General features: G+C 35.3%; 1 protein-coding gene across 3 annotated transcripts in view; it reads left to right on the top strand.

Moving 5' to 3' along the window:
• Nucleotides 1–21,584, top strand: part of MCTP2 (multiple C2 and transmembrane domain containing 2) — a 257,655-nt gene that overhangs the window by 35,948 nt on the left and 200,123 nt on the right. For 2 of the 3 annotated variants that reach the window (XM_072617275.1, XM_072617257.1), the window contains exon 2: nt 15,398–15,936. In XM_072617275.1, coding sequence (XP_072473376.1) covers nt 15,469–15,936 — 468 coding nt within the window. In that variant the 5' untranslated portion in view covers nt 15,398–15,468. Of the gene's footprint in view, nt 1–647; nt 769–15,397; nt 15,937–21,584 lie in introns of all 3 variants that reach the window. The other variant, XM_072617266.1, reaches the window with a different exon arrangement.

The following is a 21,584-nucleotide window of genomic DNA, read 5'->3' as shown; positions in this document are numbered from 1 at the left end:
CTCTAGCTTTTTCCTGGAGACTCTCTATCTTTCTTGTGATTTTTTTTGAAACATTTACCTAACTAGTTCCCTACCTCTAATCACTCAAGCCTTCATCCTACCAACACCTTATTAATTATCCTAAAATGTATTTGTGATCAGGACAGTTTCCTTTATCAGAAATCTTCAATGGTTTCCCATTGTCTAATGCATAGAATCTAAACAACTCAGCCTGGAATCCATAATCTGGCCCCAACTCTTCTATTTTTATGTCAGATCATGTCCCTCTCTTTCATGGCCCCCATGCTTCAGTCTAACTGGACAAGAATAGAGAGCCCCTTGCTTTTCTGTTTTGAAGACTTTGTTTATATCATTTTTCTCTGCCCAAAATTCTTTTTTTATCTTCCTTTCCTGCTCCAGTGCCCTTTCCCAACAACTTCCTGTTAAATTTCCATCCATTCTTAAAGTTTTGCTTTATTTGTGCCCTCTTTTATACAGCTTCTGTGATTTTAAGTGGTAATCTCTTCTTTGAACTCCAGCACTACATAATGATGATTTGTATCATTAGTATCATATGTTAAGATACAAAATGCTTTATAAATATTATTTTATTCGATCCTCACAACAAAGCCTGGGAGGTAGGTGCTAATATTACCCTCATTTTACAGATGAGGAAATTGGGACACAGAGAGATTTGCCCAGTGTCACGCATTAATGCCTGAAGCAGAATGAAAACTTGCTGACTCTAAGGACTGTGTTCTAACCACTGTACTGCCTGATGACATTTAGGTATTCTTTTTTTGTCTTATAATTATTTGTATATATATTGTATGTTCATTATCTCTGAGGACTAGATTCATATTTTTTCTCATCCTCCAGAATATCTATTATAATGCCTTGTACACAATAGTCAGAAAAAAATATGTTGAAGGAATGACTGAAGTATTTCACAGAAATGGAACATTCATCTAAATGGAACATAGAATAAGAGCTGCCATATTATTTTTCTGTAGTCTGTTAAATCATGTCTATATAGAATGTTAAATTATATCTGTTAAAAATCAGATTTTACTACATTTAAAAAAATCATCATACAGTTCCAACCATTCCTCTTTACTCTATCCTTTCTAAAAAGTAGGACAGACCTGGTACCAATCTCCTTATACTTGAACATGTTTACTAAATTATCGTTGTACTTCTATTCTCCCCAGGTCCAATCATTAGAATTTCTTCATGTTTTCTCATGTATTAGTGCTTCTTAGCCTGAGGGATGTTTAAGATAGCTTTCAGGGGTTCTTTGAATTTGGATAGGAAAAAAAATACATCTTTATTTTCACTACCTTCTTGGTGAAATTTAGCATTCCTTTTAATTATTTTAAAACAGTATTCTGAGGAGGGGTCCTTAGGCTTCATTAGATTGACAAAATGGTCTAGGTCTCAAAAAATAGTGAATAACCTCTCCCCTTAACCGTATTTTTACAATTTATATTAATTTAATTTCTGTGCTTCTGCAGCTTCTCCTAAATTCTTATTGTTCTTCTGAAATTAAGCAGCCCAACTTTAGATGTTGTTCTCTTGCATCCATCTGACTGTTTCAAAATAGAATTATAAAATTACTTTGCATTTTCTCCATCACTGTCTTTTGTTGTTGTGCCATTTTTCAGTCATGTCTGACTCTTCGTTACCCCAGTTGGGGTTATCTTGGCAAGGATACTAGAGTGCTTGTCCCAGAGTAAACTTCCTAAACATTTTCTTCGTATATATACTAAAAGGATTGCATTTTTAGTTTCTTCTTTTAGTCTCTTTTTTAGGGCCACGTAGCTTTCTATCTCTTAAGATCCTGAGTAGAACTTGAGCAAAGATAGCTAACGAGAATTTGGTAAGTGCTTAATAGGTAACTAAAAATATAATGACAAAAGAAATCTGTGAAAAAAGATTGATTGTACAAGGTAGCTGTGGTCTTGTCTATTTTGACTCTTGATAATTACTACTTTACAGGCCAACCATACAGTCCAAAGCATAGCTTTCCCCCTGAATCCCTGTTGGTCATTGAAATGACCTATAGTCACTTTGATCCTGGGCAAATTTTTTCAAGTTTGAGAATAGTTAAAAATATAATTAACTGCCTTACTATAATGTATGGAAAAATGAGGAAAGGAAACAAAAGTTTCAGCACAAATTTGAAAATGAGGCAACCTTTCACCCCACTGAAATACTTGGGTAAACTGGGGCTGTTGAAATAGTATCTTTATAAAAATGATGCATTTGATATGAGATGCATTAGAAATTCTAGAGTTAAGTATTAAAGAAGAGTCAGTTAAGTTACATAAATGTATATTGTTTTAAAATTATTTCATTGGCAGTGATCTATAACTTGACAGATAATTAGTTTTTCTTATCAGACCATCTAGTCTAATGCATACATGAAAGGGTTCCCTAGCATAACATACCTTACAAGTAATTGAACAACCCCTCCAAGGTAGGGGAAACCACCACCTCTTGAGGCATCCCATTTAACTTTTGAATGAAGTTTATTGCTTTGTTTTGTTTTTTTCTGACATCAAGCCTAAATTTGCATTTTTTTTGGAAAACATCTCTTCATTGTTCCTGGTTCTGCCTTCTGAATTCCAAATAGTAAATAAGAATAAAGACTGAACCTGTTGGTTTCATTGGTAGAAGAAAGTCTCAGGTAAAGAAACATCCTCTATCAACACAGATCCACAATACTTTGTTTCCTTGAACAAGACTGTACGGACAAAAGAAATTAGAAATATTTCTCATAGATATATCGTGCTAACCTCTACTCATGTACATTATTTTCTGGATGTTTTTTGTGCCTAACTTGTGAAATCATTTTGGTTAAGGACCACTTTGTCCAACTGCTTGTGTATTACTATCATCCTCTGTAGGATATTCTTGGAAACAGAGTTGAATATTATAGAAACAGAAACAAGAGAAGGTAGATTTCAATGTTATGCCCTCCCTACTAAATGAATATCCCTCCCTCCACATTGTTAAAGGAGCATGATAGCATTTTTATATAAGATTGATGGGTGAATATGATAAAGTTTATTAATATAGGATAAGAGATTTAGTCTATCAAATTTATTTATGGAATGCTAGAATAATCATTTTTCTTCTCCGTCCTTGTCTGTGTGTATGTATCTGTTATTCCTATACTAGATGATAGAAAATTTCTGCAGTTGACTTATACAGGTTAGGAAAATATTTTGGGACCAGAGTGCTTGAGATACTATATGTTCAATGAACCAAAGAAATCACTGCAGTGAGATTTGTGGGGTAGAGTAAATTTGTGTAATGTTCTTGTTCAGTCATTCCAGTTGTGTCTGACTCTTTCTGGGGTTTTCTTGATAATTTGCCATTTCTTTTTCCAGCTCATTTTACAGATGAGGAACTGAGGCAGATAGGATTAAATGACTTGCCTACAGTCACACAGCTAGTTTGTATTTGAGGCCAGACATGAACTTAGGTCTTCCTGACTCTTGGTCCACAGCTCTATCCACTGTGCCACCTTGTGTAATATGATTATATTAAAGGTAATTTTTTTTCAAATTTTGAGTTTATTCCTAGAAGCATGAGAAAATTATCTCTTCATTTATAATGAGGAGGTCCAGTGAAATCATATTGGTAAAACTTTTGATCATATAGGTAAAAAACTTTGAAAACTTTAAGGCCTCATACTGGTATCAGTTATTGGTCACCATTTCCCCCATTCTTGCAACTGATTGTTGAATTCACGATACTTCTATACAAATTAATGCTTAACCACCAGAGACATCTTGGAATGTAAGTGGGAAGGATACTCGCATTCAAGTCTGTGCCTGTTATTAGACATTCCCCTTAATTGCCCTAGTCTGCTAAAAAGTATTTTCAGCGTCTCTACTTCTATGAGTCCCAGAAGCATGCTCATCCAGTTTAAGGATAACATTTTTAAGCTGGAGAACATCCAGAGGAAGTCAACCAGAAAAGGTAAAGGCCTCAAATCTATACATATGGAAAATATTTAAAGGAACTGTGGATGGTTAACCTGGAAAAGAGAAGATCAATGGGCATGATAGCTGATATCAAATATTTAAAGAGCTGTTTACAGAAGGAGAGATTAGCTTTGTTTCATCTAGCATAGATGCCAGAAGTTAGAGTAATGTTTAGAAACAATAAAGAATTTGAAAATCAATTTCATAACAATTACAACTGTACTGAAGTGAGAAATGGTGCTTTTCTCCCTCATTGTTGGCCTTTAAATGGCCCACATGGCCACCTGTCAGGTGTGTTGTTGTGGAGATTCTTTTTTGTGTTTGGATTAAACTAGATGTTCTGAAGTTCCATGATTAGGTAAGCCTTCAAATGTCTCTGAATGTAGGACAGTAATTTTTTTTTGTTATTGATGTTTCCATTGTACATTTTGAATAGGGTACATAATTATATCTGGCATATTACTTGATTTGTGGACTTTAAGCCTCTATCTTCATGAGGGCAAGCAAATATTTTGAAAAGAAAAAAACATGGTCCACACAGTAATGCATGTGGTTAAAGGGAATTTCATTCCACAGGCATATATTGAATATCAAGAATATATACAGACCTATGTTAATCAGTATAAAGATATGGAAGATAAATATTACATCACAGTTGTAACTCTTTAAGATAATAAATTGCAGAGAAGTGTCTGACTTACATTAGTAGAGATAGTTTCCCCATCCAGGAATTGCCTACACTAATGAAATCACAGGTGCAGTCCTTATCCTATCTAAACTAGAGAAGAGATTAATGGAAATATGATTGTTACCTTCAAGTATCTGTAGAAAAAATTGAACTTATTTTTGTTCCAGAGAGCAGGAGTAAAGTAAAAGAATGGTTGAAATTATATAAGAATGCATATTTTGCTTCAGTACAAATAACTAGACTTGTCCATTGATGGAATGCTCTGCTTTGGGGAGTAAGGAGCTTCCCAGAATGACAAGTGATTGAATAGTCCTTCTTTGGGGATGGCACAGCATTTTCACATTGCTAGAAATTGTCTTCAGTGACCTCGTAAGATCCATTGGATCCCTTCTCCATGTCCCACTCCTAGTAGCTGTATCTGTGTGTGATACCTCTGCTGCCTGAGAAATTTCCTGGTCTCTGAAAGGTGAGAGCTATATATTCTCTGTCATTGATTTTGTCAAGGGTTCGAATGTTTCTTTATGTGCAGATTAAATTGTTCACTTTTTCATCTGAGTCTTCTGGAAAGTATGTATTGGATATGCTGTTTGTCAGTTCATTTCTATCTCATGCTCCAGGCAGGATCACAACTAATTCTGTTTAATTGAATTTTCTTGGCCATGTTTGCTAGCGTGTATTTGGGAATCTTCTACTCTCTAATGAGATTTGCCTTTTCTGTTTGGCCTTGTTTGTTTTTCTTCACTTGTTTGTGATGAAGCACTATTGAGAACAATGAGTCCTCCAGAAGTTGTCCTCTGAATCTTTGGGATTTTGATTGTTTTATATTCCTTTGTGTCTGGGTCTTGGTCATAGAAGCAGGTAGTGCTTGGTTGGAGCACATGCAATGTTTAAGAAACTTTTTCATTACACTTGACACATTTAGATTGTAGGACCAGAAAGCTCATTTTAATGATGACCATAGGTGAGGAAGACTGAAGAATTTTTCTCCCTGATCCCTAAACATACTTTTATCCTTGTATATTTTCCTTGACTGAACAACACATTGTGTGGAGAGAAAGCAAAATTTATGAATAATGCAGAAGAGAAAAATGGAAGGTAAGTATGCTCTTTAGTGATGTAGAGCTATTTGGGAGAGGTAACCAAGATTAAATTGCCAAAAGAAGAACTGGAGGGTCCTTCATAACTAAAGGTAATATTAAACTTTGAAAGGGTAAGCTGAGTTGAATGTTTAAAGCTGGGACCCCTGGCTGGATCCATGAGATCACCATGAAAGAATAAATGAAAAATCATTTGTAAAATATTCATTCTTTGTATTCTAAGCTATTAGAAAACAAATTTGAAACAAACATTTTCCTCAAGAAACTTTTATTCTAATGGAGGAGACAACAAATATAATGTAGAGTTATTAAACTCAAGCTCCAATCAGGAGCTCCAACTCAGGCCAGAGGTGGCCAGAAAAGGGAATGTTAGTCTGCCCAGTCAGGGAACATGAATTGATCCATAGGACAGCAGATTGACATACTTCTTATAGGACCAATGACAGTATTGATTTTATTACTGCTCCTAGAATATGAAATGAAAAATATGATGTCTCCTAAGATGGATGGAGGCAAGAGTAATGGTATGGTATGAGGTACGGTAAATTAGGTGAACTAGGTGAATTTGACTCACTCAGTAACTAGAATATCTCTACCCTAGTGTACACTAATACCTCTATGTTCCAGAACTGAGTAGATTAACTTCCTCAGGGACCAGAGACATAACTTCTGGGAGTCCACTCTTCTGGAAGATAATCCATGTGGGAAGAAAGGATCAAATAACCTGGACCTCAGCTTTTCAGATTCATATAGCTTGATTTTACCAGGGTGATTGGAGCTTTAGTTTAATAAGCCAGCTTTCTGAATCAGAATGTGAATTTTTGAATTTTTTAGAAAACCTTACCAGAGAATCATGACTTACCAGGTTCACAGGATGCTCTGTTTCTGAATGATAAGTCTAATCAAGGAAACAACATTAGAAAATTGTTTCAAAAACAAGATGTCATAAAAAGGAAACTAGGTGTTGCCAAAAGTATCTTTACTTGTAGCTAATATAGCTTGGTGAGTTATACTTCCTTAGTTTAGGGATATTTTTGTCTAAAGACATAGGAAAGTTACATCGCTTCACAGTATTCTTTGCTAGTCTTTGTACAGCAGCCAGTAAATATGATAGAGAATAATTCCTTTCTTTTACATCTTCTTTTGCTGTAACATTATCTTTTGATGGGTTATGCCTGCCAAGATTATAACTTAATCTCCATTAATTCTTTTGTGATATATTCTCCCATATGGGAATGTGAATCATTTTGAAATTGAATTTTAAGTGGGGATCACATCTAATCTCATTCATTATTTTGTTGATTCTTCTTTATATTAGTATAGAAAATGTCACTATTGGTTTTATTCCTTAGTTTCTAAGGTCCATTCCCATCTTATCCTTTGGACCTCTAACCCCATGAAAAAGCATTACGTAGTAGAAGGAATTTTGAATTAAGAACTGGAAAACATAACCCTGTTCTATATCATAATATTTTCCCATTTTTAAACATGTATTTTTAATCAATTCTAAATTCTCTCCCTTTCTCCAGTCCGACCCTACCTATTGATAAAGCAAAAAATATGATACCCTTTATACATATGATATCATGTAAAACATATATCCATTTAAGCCATGTTGCAAAAAGAAGCAAGAAAAATAAAGTGAAAAAAATACTTTAATTTCCACTTAAAAGTTTAGCAGTTCTCTCTCTGAAGTGGATAGCATTTCTCTTCATGAGTTCTTTGGCATTGTCATGGACCATTGCACTATTAGAGTAGCAAAGTCTTTCACAGTTGACTATTGTTACAATATCACTGTTCCTATGTACAATGTTCTCCTGGTTCTGGTATTTGCATTAGTTCATGTAAGTCTTCCTAGGTGTTTCTGAAACCACCCCCTTTATCATTTCATGCAGGAAAACAATATTCTATCTACAGGGGTGGAAAATCTACAGCCTCCAGGCCACATATGGCTTTGTAGGTTCTTGGTTGAATTCTTTTCACTGAGTCTAAGTTTTACAGAACAAATCCTTTTATTAGGGGGATTTGTTTTATGAAGTTTGGATTTAGTCAAAGGACCATACTTGAAGACCTAGGGGGCCACATGTGACCTCAAGGTCACAGGTTCCTTACCCCTGTTCTATCACTATAACATACCACAACTTATTCATCTATTCCCCAATTGATGGGGATTCTCTCATTTTCCAATTCTTTGCCACCACAGAGTTGTTAAAAATGATTTTGTTGTTATAGGACCTTTTTCTTTTATTTCTTTGAGATACAGACCTACTAGTTCTAGGTCCAGATGATGTGCATAGCTTATTAGCCCTTTGTACATAGTTCCAAATTTTTCTCTAAAATGGTTAGACTGGTTCACAATTCTGCCAAAGGTACCTTAGTGTACCTATTTTTCTGCATCTCCTCTAGCATTTGTCATTTTCCTTTTCTGTCATGTCAGGCAGCCTGATAAGTACCTTACAGTTGTTTTTAATTTATATCTTTTTAATTATTAGGGATTAAGAACATTTTTTCATATGCTTTTGATAGCATATAAATTCTTCTGAAAACTGCCTATTCATATCAATTGGTCATTTGTCAATTAGGGAATGGCTCTTATTTTTATAAATTTGACTTAGTTCCCCATATATTTGAGAAATGAGACTTTTATCAGGGAATATTGCTATAAATTCCACCCCCACCTCCAGTTTCCTGCTTTTCTTCTAACTTTGACTGCATTGGTTTTGTTTGTGCAAAACTTTAAGTTAATGTAGTCAAAATTATCCATTTTAACTCCTGTAATCCCCCTTTGTCATTTGAATATGAACTCTTCCCTTATCCAAAGATCTGACAGGTAATTTTTCTCATTTATTCAATACTTTCTAGTATTTTTAGTAGGAATGAATGTTGTATTTTGTCAAAAGCTTTTTCTTTCATCTATTGATAAAGTCACATTTTTTTGTTGTTTGTGTTATTGATATGGTTAATTATGCTGATACTTTTTCTAATATTGAACCAGGTCTGGATACTTTTTCTGATATTGAACCAGGCCTGTATTCTTGATATAAATCCCACCTGAACAATAATGTATATTTTTGTGCTATGTATTGCAGTAATCTCCTTGCTAGTATTTCACTTAAGATTTTCACATGAATATTCATTGGGGAAATTGAGCTTTGAAATTGAGTTTTCTTTGTTTTTACTTTTCCTATTTCATATTTATGTCATAGAAGGAATTTGATAGGACTTCACCTGTTTTTTCAAATAGTTTATATAATATTAGAATTAATTGTTCTTGAAATATGTGGTAGAACTTGCTTATAAATCCATCTTCTCCTAGGGATTTTTTCTTAGGGAGCTCACTTATTTCTTGTTCAACTTCTTTTTCTAAGATAGGATTGTTTAAGCATTCTATTCCCTCCTCTGATAACTTGGACAATTTATATTTTAGCAAATATTCATCCATTTTATTTAGATTGTCAATTTTATTGGCATGTAATTGGGCAAAATAGCTGATAATAATTGCTTTAATTTCACCTTCATTGGTGGTACAGTCTCTCTTTTCATATTTAATACTTGGTTATTTAATGCACATGGAAGAAAGTGCCACTGAAAGGTCTGTATCAGAAAAAGAGAAACTGTAAGCTTTGAATTGAGACTAGACTAAATGGACAACCAATAAAATTAACCTTCATAAAACTTGAAAGTGCTCCGAAGTTCCCCTCAAAATTTCCATACATCTCCAACTAGGTCTTCATGCTGCTGCAGTGATAGTTATCTTTCCTCAAGTGTCAATATTCAAGGGAAATTTTTATTTTTTATTGCTTCTCAGTTTTGTGTAGTTGCTAGTATTGTATTATGAGGAAAACTACCATATTGGTATTAAATTTTTTTTTTCAAAAATATGTACTGTACTTGTGAACATTCTCATGCTGCAAAGAAAATAGGGTTATTTAGTCTTGTTTTAAGCAGTTCTTATTGCATGTTTACTGTATTTCAAAAACACTATGGATATGGGGGGCCCTATGTGGGAATTCAAATATTATTTGTGACTTTGTTTCTTAAGAAACACATATTCCAATTTTTGAACAACCATTATGGAAATACCTTTTGGAGGATAAGCCATTTATAGTTTGATGACTGCCTTATTAGATAAAATGTAATTGCTAAATAGTAATTGTTTCTCTTTTCCCCAGGAACCCTGAGGGTCTTCCCTCCCAGTTAGTTTTTTTTTTCTTTTTATTAAAGGGGCCATCCCTTGAGTAACTAACTACTTAAAGAAGCCTATTCATTAAATGAGTGTATCCCACTCAAAGTGAGAATGTGGTAAGACCTTATCCTGAAAGGGCCAGGGTCTCACATTGCATCCTGGGCCATCTCCAGTAATCTGATAAATATCAGGCCACTGGACCCAGATGGCTCAGGAGAAGAAGGTGAGGTTGGTGACCTTGCATAACTCTCCCTCACTCAAATCCAAGTCAACTGCAAGTCATGTCATCATCTTGATGTCATGGTCCTCTTTGAGAACGAAGGACAAACACAACAACAATTGTTTTTAATCAGATTAACCAATGGTTTATTTTATTAAATAAAAATCACCTCCTAATTTCATTTATTTAGTTTAATGTTTGATTTTTTAACTTTGAATTTTATCAATTTCTCCTTTTTTTCAGAATTTCCATTCTGGCATTTAATTTTTTTTTAATTCATTCTTTTTCTATTTTTTTTAGTTACATACCCAATTAATTAATGCAAGCACCTGGTAGGAAGCTTGGAATCTTACACAGTTGCCTAGGGCACAGAGAGGTTCATGTGTCAGAGGCTAGATTTAAGCTAGTTTTTTCTTGACTCTGTGATTAGTTCTTTATCTGCCTAATAACCAGGATCCCACTTTATATGTCTGTCATGTTCAACTCTTCGTGATCCCTTTTAGTGGTTTCTTGGCAAAAGCACTGGAGTGGTTTGCCATTTCCTTCTCTAGCATGTTTAAAGATGAGGAACTGAAGCAAACAGGATTAATGACTTACCTAGGGTCACACAGCCTGTTAGCGTCTGAGGCTATATTTGAATTCAGGAAGATGACTCTTCCTAATTGCAAGCCCAGTACTCTATCCACTGTGCCACCTAGCTGCCCCAAGATGATAAACGACACCCAAATAATGCTATCTGGGCATCAGATGTAAGGTAAAGCTTCAGTTTCAGGAGACCAAAGAGAATGCAAAACGTTTAAGCCCAATTGCCTCTAGGACTGTGTTTTGGTTTTTCAGCCTGACACTTAAAACCTTCTGTAATCTGGCTCCTAACTACTCTTTCAGACTTATTTCAAATTGCCTCCCTCTATGAAAGCTACCTTCCACTCCACTAGACTACTAGCTGTTTCCAGAATTCTACCTATATTCTTACTGTCTATCCCTCTGATTTACAGTACTTAGTACTTCATCCTTCCTCAAATTTATATATTTATGTAAATATTATAGAATTTCTTGCATAAAAGGCTTTAATTTTTATCTTTGTGTCTCTAATGTCTAGCATAGTGTCTAACATATTAAGAGCTTAATAAATGTTTATTAAATTGAAGTCATTAGAGTAAGTTTTTGTGTAGATCCTAATAACTTAGATTTTTTAAAATTACCTTAGAAATATTTGAGATCTTTTAAAATTGATCGGCTTCTCTACTGTATAGGAGCAATTTAAGCTATATGAAAAAAGTATCTAAGAAATTATTGCCAATTGTAAGACTTTTGTTAAAAGATTGTAAATGTATGGGCCTCAGATCATGGGGGGGGGGACCCACACTAACAATGTCTAGATTAAAAATCTTATCCCCCATTAAAATATAAAATTTTTAAAGAAGGAATTTAAATTGATCTGCTTAAGGAAATTGTGCCCTGAACGTTGTTGACTTTGCTTCTCTAGGGTCTGTATATTGATTCTAAACTGGCCATTTGAGCTAAGAAATCATTAGCACTTAACCAGACTGGTTGAGAAATTTTGATTCAGGAAAGGAAATCTAATTTATTTTAAGAAAATAGGGGCGTTCCAAGATATTGCTGGAGACTGAACTAAATGGCCACATTTCTCAAAGCTGGTCTCAAGTTTGATAATAGATCCAGTTATGCAGTTGTAGAGCTATGTTCTCAAATATGAAAACATTTTTGGTAGTTAGGTGGTATAGTGGATAAATTCTGGGTTTGGAGTCAGGAAGACCCAAGTTCAAATCCTGCTTCAGACCCTTAATGTCACTCATCGTGTGACTCTTAGCAAGTCACTTAACATCTTTAACTATAAAATGTGGGCCAGTTCAAAGTCTATGATCTTATATAGATTGGTAATCATCATAGGTAAAATGGGATGTTATCCTCAATACAATCTGGTACAACCTAGAATGTATTCATCTCTTTCCTATGCTAGATAGACATAGTTTAGGATTAAGGATATGAGTTCCTTTTTTCTCTTCTTTCCCCCCCCACAGGATATAGTAAAACTCTTTGAGTTATGGCAAATTACTCTGTCAATATAGGCTACAGTTAAAGGGAACATGCTTTATTGGTGGTTAAACAAAAGGAAGCTGCCAATGAGTACAGTTGTGTCATAGGAAATTTTTTTTAATACAACATTTTCAAAGCATTTTTACCTGAAGAGAATTTAAGGAAATTGATATTGTGTTCATGTGATTGAAAGTCAGAGAGATCTATCTTTTTTACTGTATTATCATCATTCTCAAGCTCCATTCCTTACCATTCATATTTATATTTTTTTGTCTATTCCGAGTTATATAGTAGCGTTGTTCTGTTTAGAATTTTAAAAGGTTTTGAGTTGTTGATTTTTCACCTCCATTAGGCTGGTTGATTGCAGCCAGTTTTGAAAACTGTGTACTCTTAAAACTATAATAAATGAGGCTTCTTCCATTAAGTGACTTGGCTCAGGACTTTGCTAGGTAAAGATCTTGATTGCTTTTTGGGAGCTTGGCAACATAGCATATTCTTCTAAATTTAATAACTGAAAGCTGTAGTTTGCCAGATAATGTAGCACTAATGTCTTAGTCTAAGGGAAATACTTTTCTAGAGCATGGTTACACTTTAACTTATAGACTTGTTAACTTGTGCTTCTCATAGTAAAGGAAAACAGTCCCTTAAATTTGTTTTCAGGCATCTGTTGGGATGAATGAAGACAGATATTTTGCTGTACGTTGAAATTTTCATTTAAATTTTTCTCTGAGGGAAGTACGTATGAGCCAAAAGATAGGTTGAGGGTAGATTAGAAACAAGGAATCTGTCTAATGTACACATTAAATAATTAGCTCTCTCACTATTGTGACTTGAAAATAGTTTCTTTCCCTTTCAGCCTCATTTACAACTTATAGTCTGATCAAAGACTAATAACTTTTGGTATCCTTTAAAGGACATTTCTTTATCTATCCTAAGTATTATAAATGTGATGATCAAACTTTCTAGACACTTCATGAAAGTTCTATTTTTAGGAAGGAAAAGTGTTTTTACAAAAACTTCAGAAGGCATAATCTTTTTTTGAAATAGATTTTTGGATTAAAAACATGGTTATGTGTCTGCAGAGGTAAATAAATACAAGTTTTGAAAACATTATGCACATATATGCCTACAGAGAATAATTTTCAAACTTTGAATAATTAGGTAGCTCTTTTTTATCACTTGATTTTAGACTAGTTAGGATCATATATGGAGTGAATAAATGAAACCATGTCTGTCTTGTAGAGAACAATTTAAAAAGGCTCTCTCCCTTTAGCTGTGTACCTTGATATCTTTGGGATTTCCAGAATGAATGAATGAATGGAAAAGAATATGCCCCAACTATTTGCCAGTCCCTGTGCTAAACTTTGGAGACACAAACAAAAAGGGAAACAGTTCCTGCACTTAAGAAGCTCATATTTAAAATAGAGAAAGCTGACATTTGAGTAGGGGAGAGTTTTTGACCAGTTTTGGTCTGGGAAGTCACAAGGATGGTAAATTGCTCCAAGTAGTTAATTGGCATGCCCTTTCTAGAAGAAACAGTATTGTTGATTGATTACTATGTCCAAAATAAGGGATGGAAAATTGTGAAAAAGGGATGATCAGATGATAAAAGTTGATGTAGGTGGATGTGAAGGTGAAGCATGGTCTGGTGTCTGGAATCAGGTTGTAAATTTAGTAGATGAGTTTGCAGTTGTTGAATCACCAACTAGTTGGCTGAGCCCTAGCACAGGAGCTCCAAAGATGAGTAGATGATCTTTCCCAGGGACTAGGATCATGAATAGGAGGCCTAGGTCTAGGTTGCAAGATCCAGGTTATGTGAAGCATGCACATACAAATTGGAAAAAGACATCACTGGCAGACAAGTAGCAGGGTGACTTGGGAATGGCTAGATGAGCTGTGAAGGTGCAGTAAGGTCTGTTGTATGAGACCATCTAGTAGGTATAGTTGCCTAGGTAGGTTAATTTCATTATGTCAGCCAATCAAATGGGTTTAGCTCTAAAGTAGATTTCATATCATTGACTTGAAATAAAGGTTGGAAGGAAGGGAAAGAAAAAAACATTTCTTCTACATGTCAGACATCTTGTGAAATGCTTTATAAATACTATCTCATTTGATCTTCACAACAACCTTGAGAGGGAGATGCTATTATTATCCCCAATACACAATTTAAGAAACTGAGGCAGACAGAAGTTGTGACTTGTCCAGGACCACATAAAGCTAGTAATTGTCTGAGGCTGGATTTGAACTCAGACCTTCCTGTTATATCCATTACTCCACATAACTGTTTAAGCTGATATCTAGATTTTTCTTTCAGTCACATCCAAGTCTTTGTGACCCATTTGCGGTATTCTTGGCAGAGATACCTGGAGTGATGTGTCATTTCATTCTCCAGCTCATTTTACAGATGAGGAAACACAGACAAATAGGGTTAAGTGACTTGACCAGAGTCAAACAGCTGGTAAGTGTCTGAGACCTGATTTGAACTCAAGAAGAATCTTACTGATTTGAGGCCCTTCTATCCACTGTACCGCATAGCTGCTTTTGCTATTTGGGCCCTACTTTTGTTTAGAAGGTTCCCCCCTCAGACATGGCAACAGAGGCATGCAGTATTTGTAAAAGATTTCCTGATGGTTTTATTATTTTTTTTGCTGGTAATTTTGAATACTGCAGTAGTACTGAGTAATCTAATTCTATCTATTTCTAGTAGATGTGAGTGGGCAATTGACCTCAAAAATAAGGACATCAGTGGAGAATATCTTTTGTCTAACATTTTGGTTTGGGGAATGGGAAGATGTCTACACTGATCACATCAGTTAAAGTAGTTGAAAGTCTTCATCTATAAAATGTTTAAATAATCCCTAGGAAAATTTTGTCATTATGCTTTCCCTTGGGAGGAAAAGAAGGAAAATAGTTGTCTAGATCATGTGTTCCGTGCTTTGTGTGTTGCTTTTACTTGCCTGGTACTATTGTGATAAAGTCTAAAGGCCTCGACTCATAGCCAAAAAATATTGCATTTTCCCCAGTGGGGAAAATTACTAATTGAATTGTTCTTATTCTTGAGTCATTTTGGTAGAAGATTGGGAAATACAAATTGTGTTTTCCCTAAAGTATTTTGCTCCAAAGTCAGCCTATTTAGAAAGTTAACTACCATTCTTCCTATATTGTATTTTATAGGATTTGTTGAAGCTGTTTTAAATTGAAGCATTCCCCAACAGAAAGGATTTTTCACAGCAGTTTATGCAGCCATGGATCTGGATAAACCGTCTGTCTGGGGCTCATTGAAGCAGAGAACAAGACCTTTGTTACTCAACTTAAGCAAGAAAAAAGTGAAGAAAAACTCAGGCAAAACTCTGGACTTAAGAGAAAGTTGTCATTTGGACAGACGACTGAGCCTGTCAGTACCTGACATACTGGAGGCTGGGGCTTTGGCCCAAGATGGGCATTCTTATTCAGGGCACCAGGCCTCATTCACGTCTGTACCTCATGGCCTTTCCACTGCAGGAATATCTCTCAAAAGCAGCAGTAGTTCCTTGAAACAATCTGAAGAAGACTCAGAGTGGAGCCAGGAGGAGGTAGCCCAATACAACATAGCTGAAACAGATTCTGAAGACATGTATGCTTCTCTATTGGAGGAGAGAAGGGTATCTAGTGATGGTATTTTTGAGGAACTTCAGAAGACAAACTTGAGTGGTGATGGAGTAGAAGAGACAGAGGTAAGTGAGTTGGTTTAGAGGGAGAAACTTTATTTCTGTGAAATTTAGTCAAAAGTTTTCAAAATAAATTTTTTGGTTTGGGTTTGATGTGGCTGAATCAGGCTAGGAAAACATTTACTAGAATTTGTTAATGGAATGTTTACATTGCTAAATAGTCCCATGAGTTGTGGAACTGCCATGCATAGTTTTAAATATTACAATTTTTTTTCACAATATAGTTTAGTTCATCAAATGCTGTACTTGATATGTAGGGATTTTTGTTGTTATTGTTTGGTTGTTGAAAGCCTAAAATGTACCATTTTCTAACTCAGTTCAACAAGCATTTTTCAGGGGTGGGAAATCTGTGCCCTTGAGGCCACATGTGGCCCTCTAGGTCCTCAAGTGCAACCTGTTGACTGAAAGTGAAGTTTGGATTCAGTCAAAGGGCCACACTTGAGGACCTAGAGGGTCACATCTGGCCTCTAGACCACAGGTTCCCCACCCCTGCCATAGACTATGCAAAAGATACTGTGGTAAGCACTGATGATACCAATGTAAAAATGAAGTAATTCCTATACTCAATGAACTTATATTTTACTATCAATATACCACAGGTGCTCTGAGAAATAAATATAGAGCAGCACAAAATTAGTACAGAATAACTGGAGATGAGGAGAGAGCACCAACAAACTTGTGGTAGGGATGTCCGGAAAGGTCTTATATAAACAGCAACACTACAACTAACCTTCGAAGGAATTTGTGGACTCCATGAAGTAGCAGTGAAAAAAGAAGAAAAGTATTCTGGGGTAAGATTGTGGGTTGGTGGAGGAAGAATAATGCTTATGGAAAAGCACTGAGGCAGGATATAATCATGTTTTATATGGAAGGGGGATGTGCTTGCAACACCTGATGTACTGGGAGTAGGAGGAAGGAGTTATTTGTAGTAAGTCTGGCAAGGTAGGTTTCAGTCACAATGTGACTGGTTTTAAATGCAGAACAAAAGAGTTTTCATTTATCCTAGAGAAGATAGAGAGTCACTTTAGCTTCCTGAGCAGGCAGGCTGCTGTTTTAGGCAGAATATTTTAGTAAATCTTTAGAGAATTGATTGGTGGGGGGAGGTACTGGAAACAGAGAGGATAATTAGATATGTAATGATTTGAGAGAGTGGTCCCTTTAGTAACAACAGAACCCTGTAGAGGAGCTATTTTTTAAATAATTGGTCCTTTTAAGAGGTGGATTAATTCTTTCAGGCTACTAAGGTAATCATGTATTACCTGGAAATAATTATAATATTATCCTGAAACTAAAACTCTGAAAGTCCCTTCTCTGATCTCATCCTTCCACTTTCCTGGCCTTTTGCATGCTTTTTCCCACCCTCTTCTTCGATCTTATCACTTTTGATTTGGTTTTATTTCCCTCCCTTCATAGACTTCTTAAAAGAAAAAAAAGTTTAAGGTTTTTTACTTTCTTTTATTTCTATATCATATTCATTTACAAATAACTACTTTCCTCCTTTCCTAGTGAACTATTTTTTTGGGACAAAGACAAAAAGAGGAAGTTCAGCAAAATGAGCTATGTAATGAGCAAGCCAACCTAGTATAAGGTGAACTGACCTTGGCCCACTGACTTCTAGAATTCAAATTTCCATTGAGTTTTTATGAAACTTTCCTAAAGCATGCGCACCTACACACACACACACACACACACACACACACACACACACACACTTACACACTCTGGAGGTACCTATGAAATACTTGCCTGCAAACCCAGTATTCTCCTTGGGTGCTAAAAGCAGAGTTTGTATATGGAATGGAGGTGGGGCAGAGGTGAGCAGAGGAAAGGATCTGATTAGGTGAACAGTAAAACCTAGAATTTACTATCTGTAAATAATAAATGTAAAGCACAGATGAGAAAACTGAGGCAGGCAGAAATTAAATGTCTTGCACAAGATCACACAGCTGATGTATCGAAGTCAGGCTTTAAACTCAAAGTGAGATCTGTGAACCACTAGGAAGTCCTTGAGACTCTTGCAGAGTTCTTCAGATCAAAAATAATTTCCATAATAATGATAAGGTATTGCTTGGTATTAAAATGCTTTTTCAATTACATATATGTATAAATACAGATTTTCTTTTTATATTTCAATAAATAATGAACTAGATGTGGATGCAGGTATGAAAATCCAGTTTTTTCTATTAATTCATCATTAAAGAGATTTTAAAAAATGTAACACAATGTCACTCTACTATTTTAGGAGGGGGAAGTTCTTTTAAATTAAAATATGTAATTTGTATTAACATAACAGGTTTATTATAAGTTTAATGAGTTAATAAACATTATAGCATTTCTACTTTAATTTCTAATACCATAAACATCCAATATGTGTATATGCATACATATATTCCACATAAAAGCTCTTTGGGACCCTCAGTAATTTTGGGAAGTGTTTTAAAGAATTCTTGGGATAAAAAAAAAATTGAAAGTCACTGACTTAGATTATTTCTACTATCCTGCTACACTTGAGAAAATGTACCTTGATAAGTGTTTGTATTGATTCTAAACATAGGAATGTCTATGCATTATACTGGTCTGGAATATAAGCCACACTCAAAAGAGAATCATAGATTCATATCTGGATGGGTCATCTGGTTCAACCTCCTCAGTTTTACAGATGGGACCCAGGAAGTTAAGTAAGTGACCAAGATCACATAGGTACTAAATGTTATCTTTTGTAATGAGAGAGAGAGAGAGAGAGAGAGAGAGAGAGAGAGAGAGAGAGAGAGAGAGAGAGAGAGAGAGAGAGAGAGAGAGAGACAGACAGAGACAGAGACAGAGACAGACAGAGAGAGACAGAGAGACAGAGAGAGAGACAGAGAGAGACAGAGAGAGAGAATGTATGGGGGTGTGTGTGATGTGTGTGTGTGTGTGTGTGTGTGTGTGTGTGTGTGTGTATACACAATGAAAACTAGCCAGGTGAAATCAAGGCAATACTTTATGTGAGTCAGGGAGCAGGGAGACAGAAATACTCTTAAAGTAGTCAAGGTATGAGGAGATACAGGTTCTTGAAGGCACAAAAGAAAAATATATTAGAAAGAGTAGACAGAACTTGATGACTAAATGTTGAGAGCTAAAGAAGAGTGAGAAGTCAAAGACAACATTTAATTTTCTAGCTTGTGAACTGAATAAATGGTGATTGTAACAGATAATCCTTATTTGATTGAGGCAGCTGGTGGCATAATGGATAGAGGACTGGGCCTGGAGTCAGGAAGACCAAGTTCTAATTTAGTCTCAGACACTTACTAGCTGTGTGACTCTGAGCAAGTCACTTAACCTCTGCTTGCCTCAGTCTCCTCATCTGTAAAATGATAATAATAGTACCTACCCTCCAGGGTTGTTGTGAAGTTCAAATGATTGCTCAGTATAATGCCTGAGTAATTATTAGAGGAGGAGGAAGAGGAAAAGAAAAAGAGGAAGAGGAAAAGGTGGAGTATTTTTACTTAATACTTACATGACCTTGAATACGTCTTTTAATTTCTCTAAGTATTAGTTAAAATGAGGGAGTTTTACTGAATAACTCCTTAGTTCTCTTTCAGTTCTGAATTTATGATTCTATAACTCTAATACATCAACTAAATTAGACATTATAAACCATGTTCCACATCACTCGCCTACCTTTGCAAAAAGGAAATGAGGCACATTCCCAGATCCCCTCTTTTTATGGTTAAGCTCTTTCATTATAATTTCATAGAACTTATTTTAAATCGTTTTGTTTTTATTCTTCTTTCCATTTATATTTTTGCTGCGTATATTTTTTTCCTGCTTTTGCTAACTTCACATTCCATCAGTTCAGTTGTCTTCCAATTCTTTTTTATATTTATTATATTCACCTTTTCTTATAATCCATACATCAATAATAAGTATTTATTAAGCATTTGCTGTGCATCAGTCATTGTGCAAAGTGCTGGAGATATAAAAAAAAGTCAAAAAACAGTCTCTGTCCTCAAGGAGCTTACAATCTAGGAGAGTAATATTGTATCACACTCATATAACCACAATTAGTTTGAAGAATGTTTTCAGGTCTTTATTACTCCCACAAAAAGTACTGCTATAAATGTTTTATTATCAATAGGATCTCTCTGTCTACCTCTTTTGGCCATATGCCTAATAGTAGGATATCTGGTGAAGAGTATGGACCTGTTAGTCCCTTTTTAAAGCATGACTAATAATTCCAAATTACCTTCCAGATTCTCTACCTTCAGCCATAGGTTAGTGTGCCTGTCTTTTCACAACCCCTCCAATCTTCATTTTTCTCATTTTTTGTTATCCCTATTTTCTACAAATGAGGTGAAGTCCTTGCATTTTTTCCATTTTCATTATTGATTTGAAACAATCTTTCATATTATTAATAGTTTCTAACTCTTCTTTTGAGAACTGTTTATTCATTTCTTGAGTACATCCTGCCATTGTTTTAGGAACATCAGTTATCACCTATCCAGGAACAACTTTCTTCTTGGCTTAAAAGTTGTTTTTTCTTTAAAATCTTCATTTTTAACTTACTAATTATTCAGAATTCTCCTCCTCTTAACAAAAACCCTACTAATAAGAATCTAGAATATACTAAGATTATTGTTTTGCATTCTGCCTTTTGTAGAGGGAACCAGATGATAGATAGCTACACTAGATGATATCTGGAATTGTAAAAACTCCTTTGGGAGACACCCAGTTTTCAGGTGGAGAGAGTACTGTACTAGCAATCAGAAGATCTGGGTTCGAGTCTGCCCTCTGGCACTTACTAACTCTGTGACCTAGTTCTAGTCAGACTAGACTTCTGCTTCCTCACTTGTAAAATAAGACATGATGTAGTGTTGGGACAGCTGGCCTAGAAGTCAATAAGGTCTGAATTGCAGTCCTACCTCTGACACCCACTGGTTATATGATCAGTCACTTCTCAGTAGCCTATACAACTAAGGCGACATAAGTTGGCATGCACTGGCACTATAAATAAATTAGTTTCTTTACTGGAAGTAACTTACACAAGTCACATCTGAAGATGAAAAATAATAACCAAGGGAATGGAACAGATAATTCAGTTCAGCAAGTATTTTATCCAGTCCCTAATATGATCAAAAGGGGCAGTTTAGGTGGCACAGAGCACAGAGTGCTGGGACAAGAGCCAGGAAGATCCTCTTTCTGAGTTAAAATCTGGTCTCAGACACTGAGTGACCTTGGACAATTCATATAACCCTGTTGGCCTCAATTTCCTCATCTGTAAAATAAGGTAGAGAAGGAAATGGCAAACCATTTCAGCATCTTTGCCAAGAAAACTCCAAATGGGATCATGAAGTTAGATACTACTGAAAAATAACCAAGGGAATGGGACAGATAATTCAAATCCTGCCTCAGACACTAATTTGTGTGACCCTGGACTACTCATGTAATTTCTCTTAACCTCAGTTTCCTCATAAGTAAAATAGAGATAATAATAGCATACCTGAGTATCAAATGAGATAAAATGTACTTATTATTATTATTAAAGCAATGACAGAAATGCTGCAGGTTGCTCAATCATATGCAAATAACTTTGCTTTTATATTGTAAGGAAAATAGGTCTATATATATATATATATATACACACACACACACACACACACACACACACACACGTG

Source organism: Notamacropus eugenii, chromosome 1 (assembly GCF_028372415.1).
Source record: "Notamacropus eugenii isolate mMacEug1 chromosome 1, mMacEug1.pri_v2, whole genome shotgun sequence".
In the NCBI taxonomy this organism is placed as follows: Eukaryota; Metazoa; Chordata; class Mammalia; order Diprotodontia; family Macropodidae; genus Notamacropus; species Notamacropus eugenii.
The sequence above is the reverse complement of the archived record's forward strand: the minus strand, read 5'-3'. Positions and strand labels throughout refer to the sequence as shown.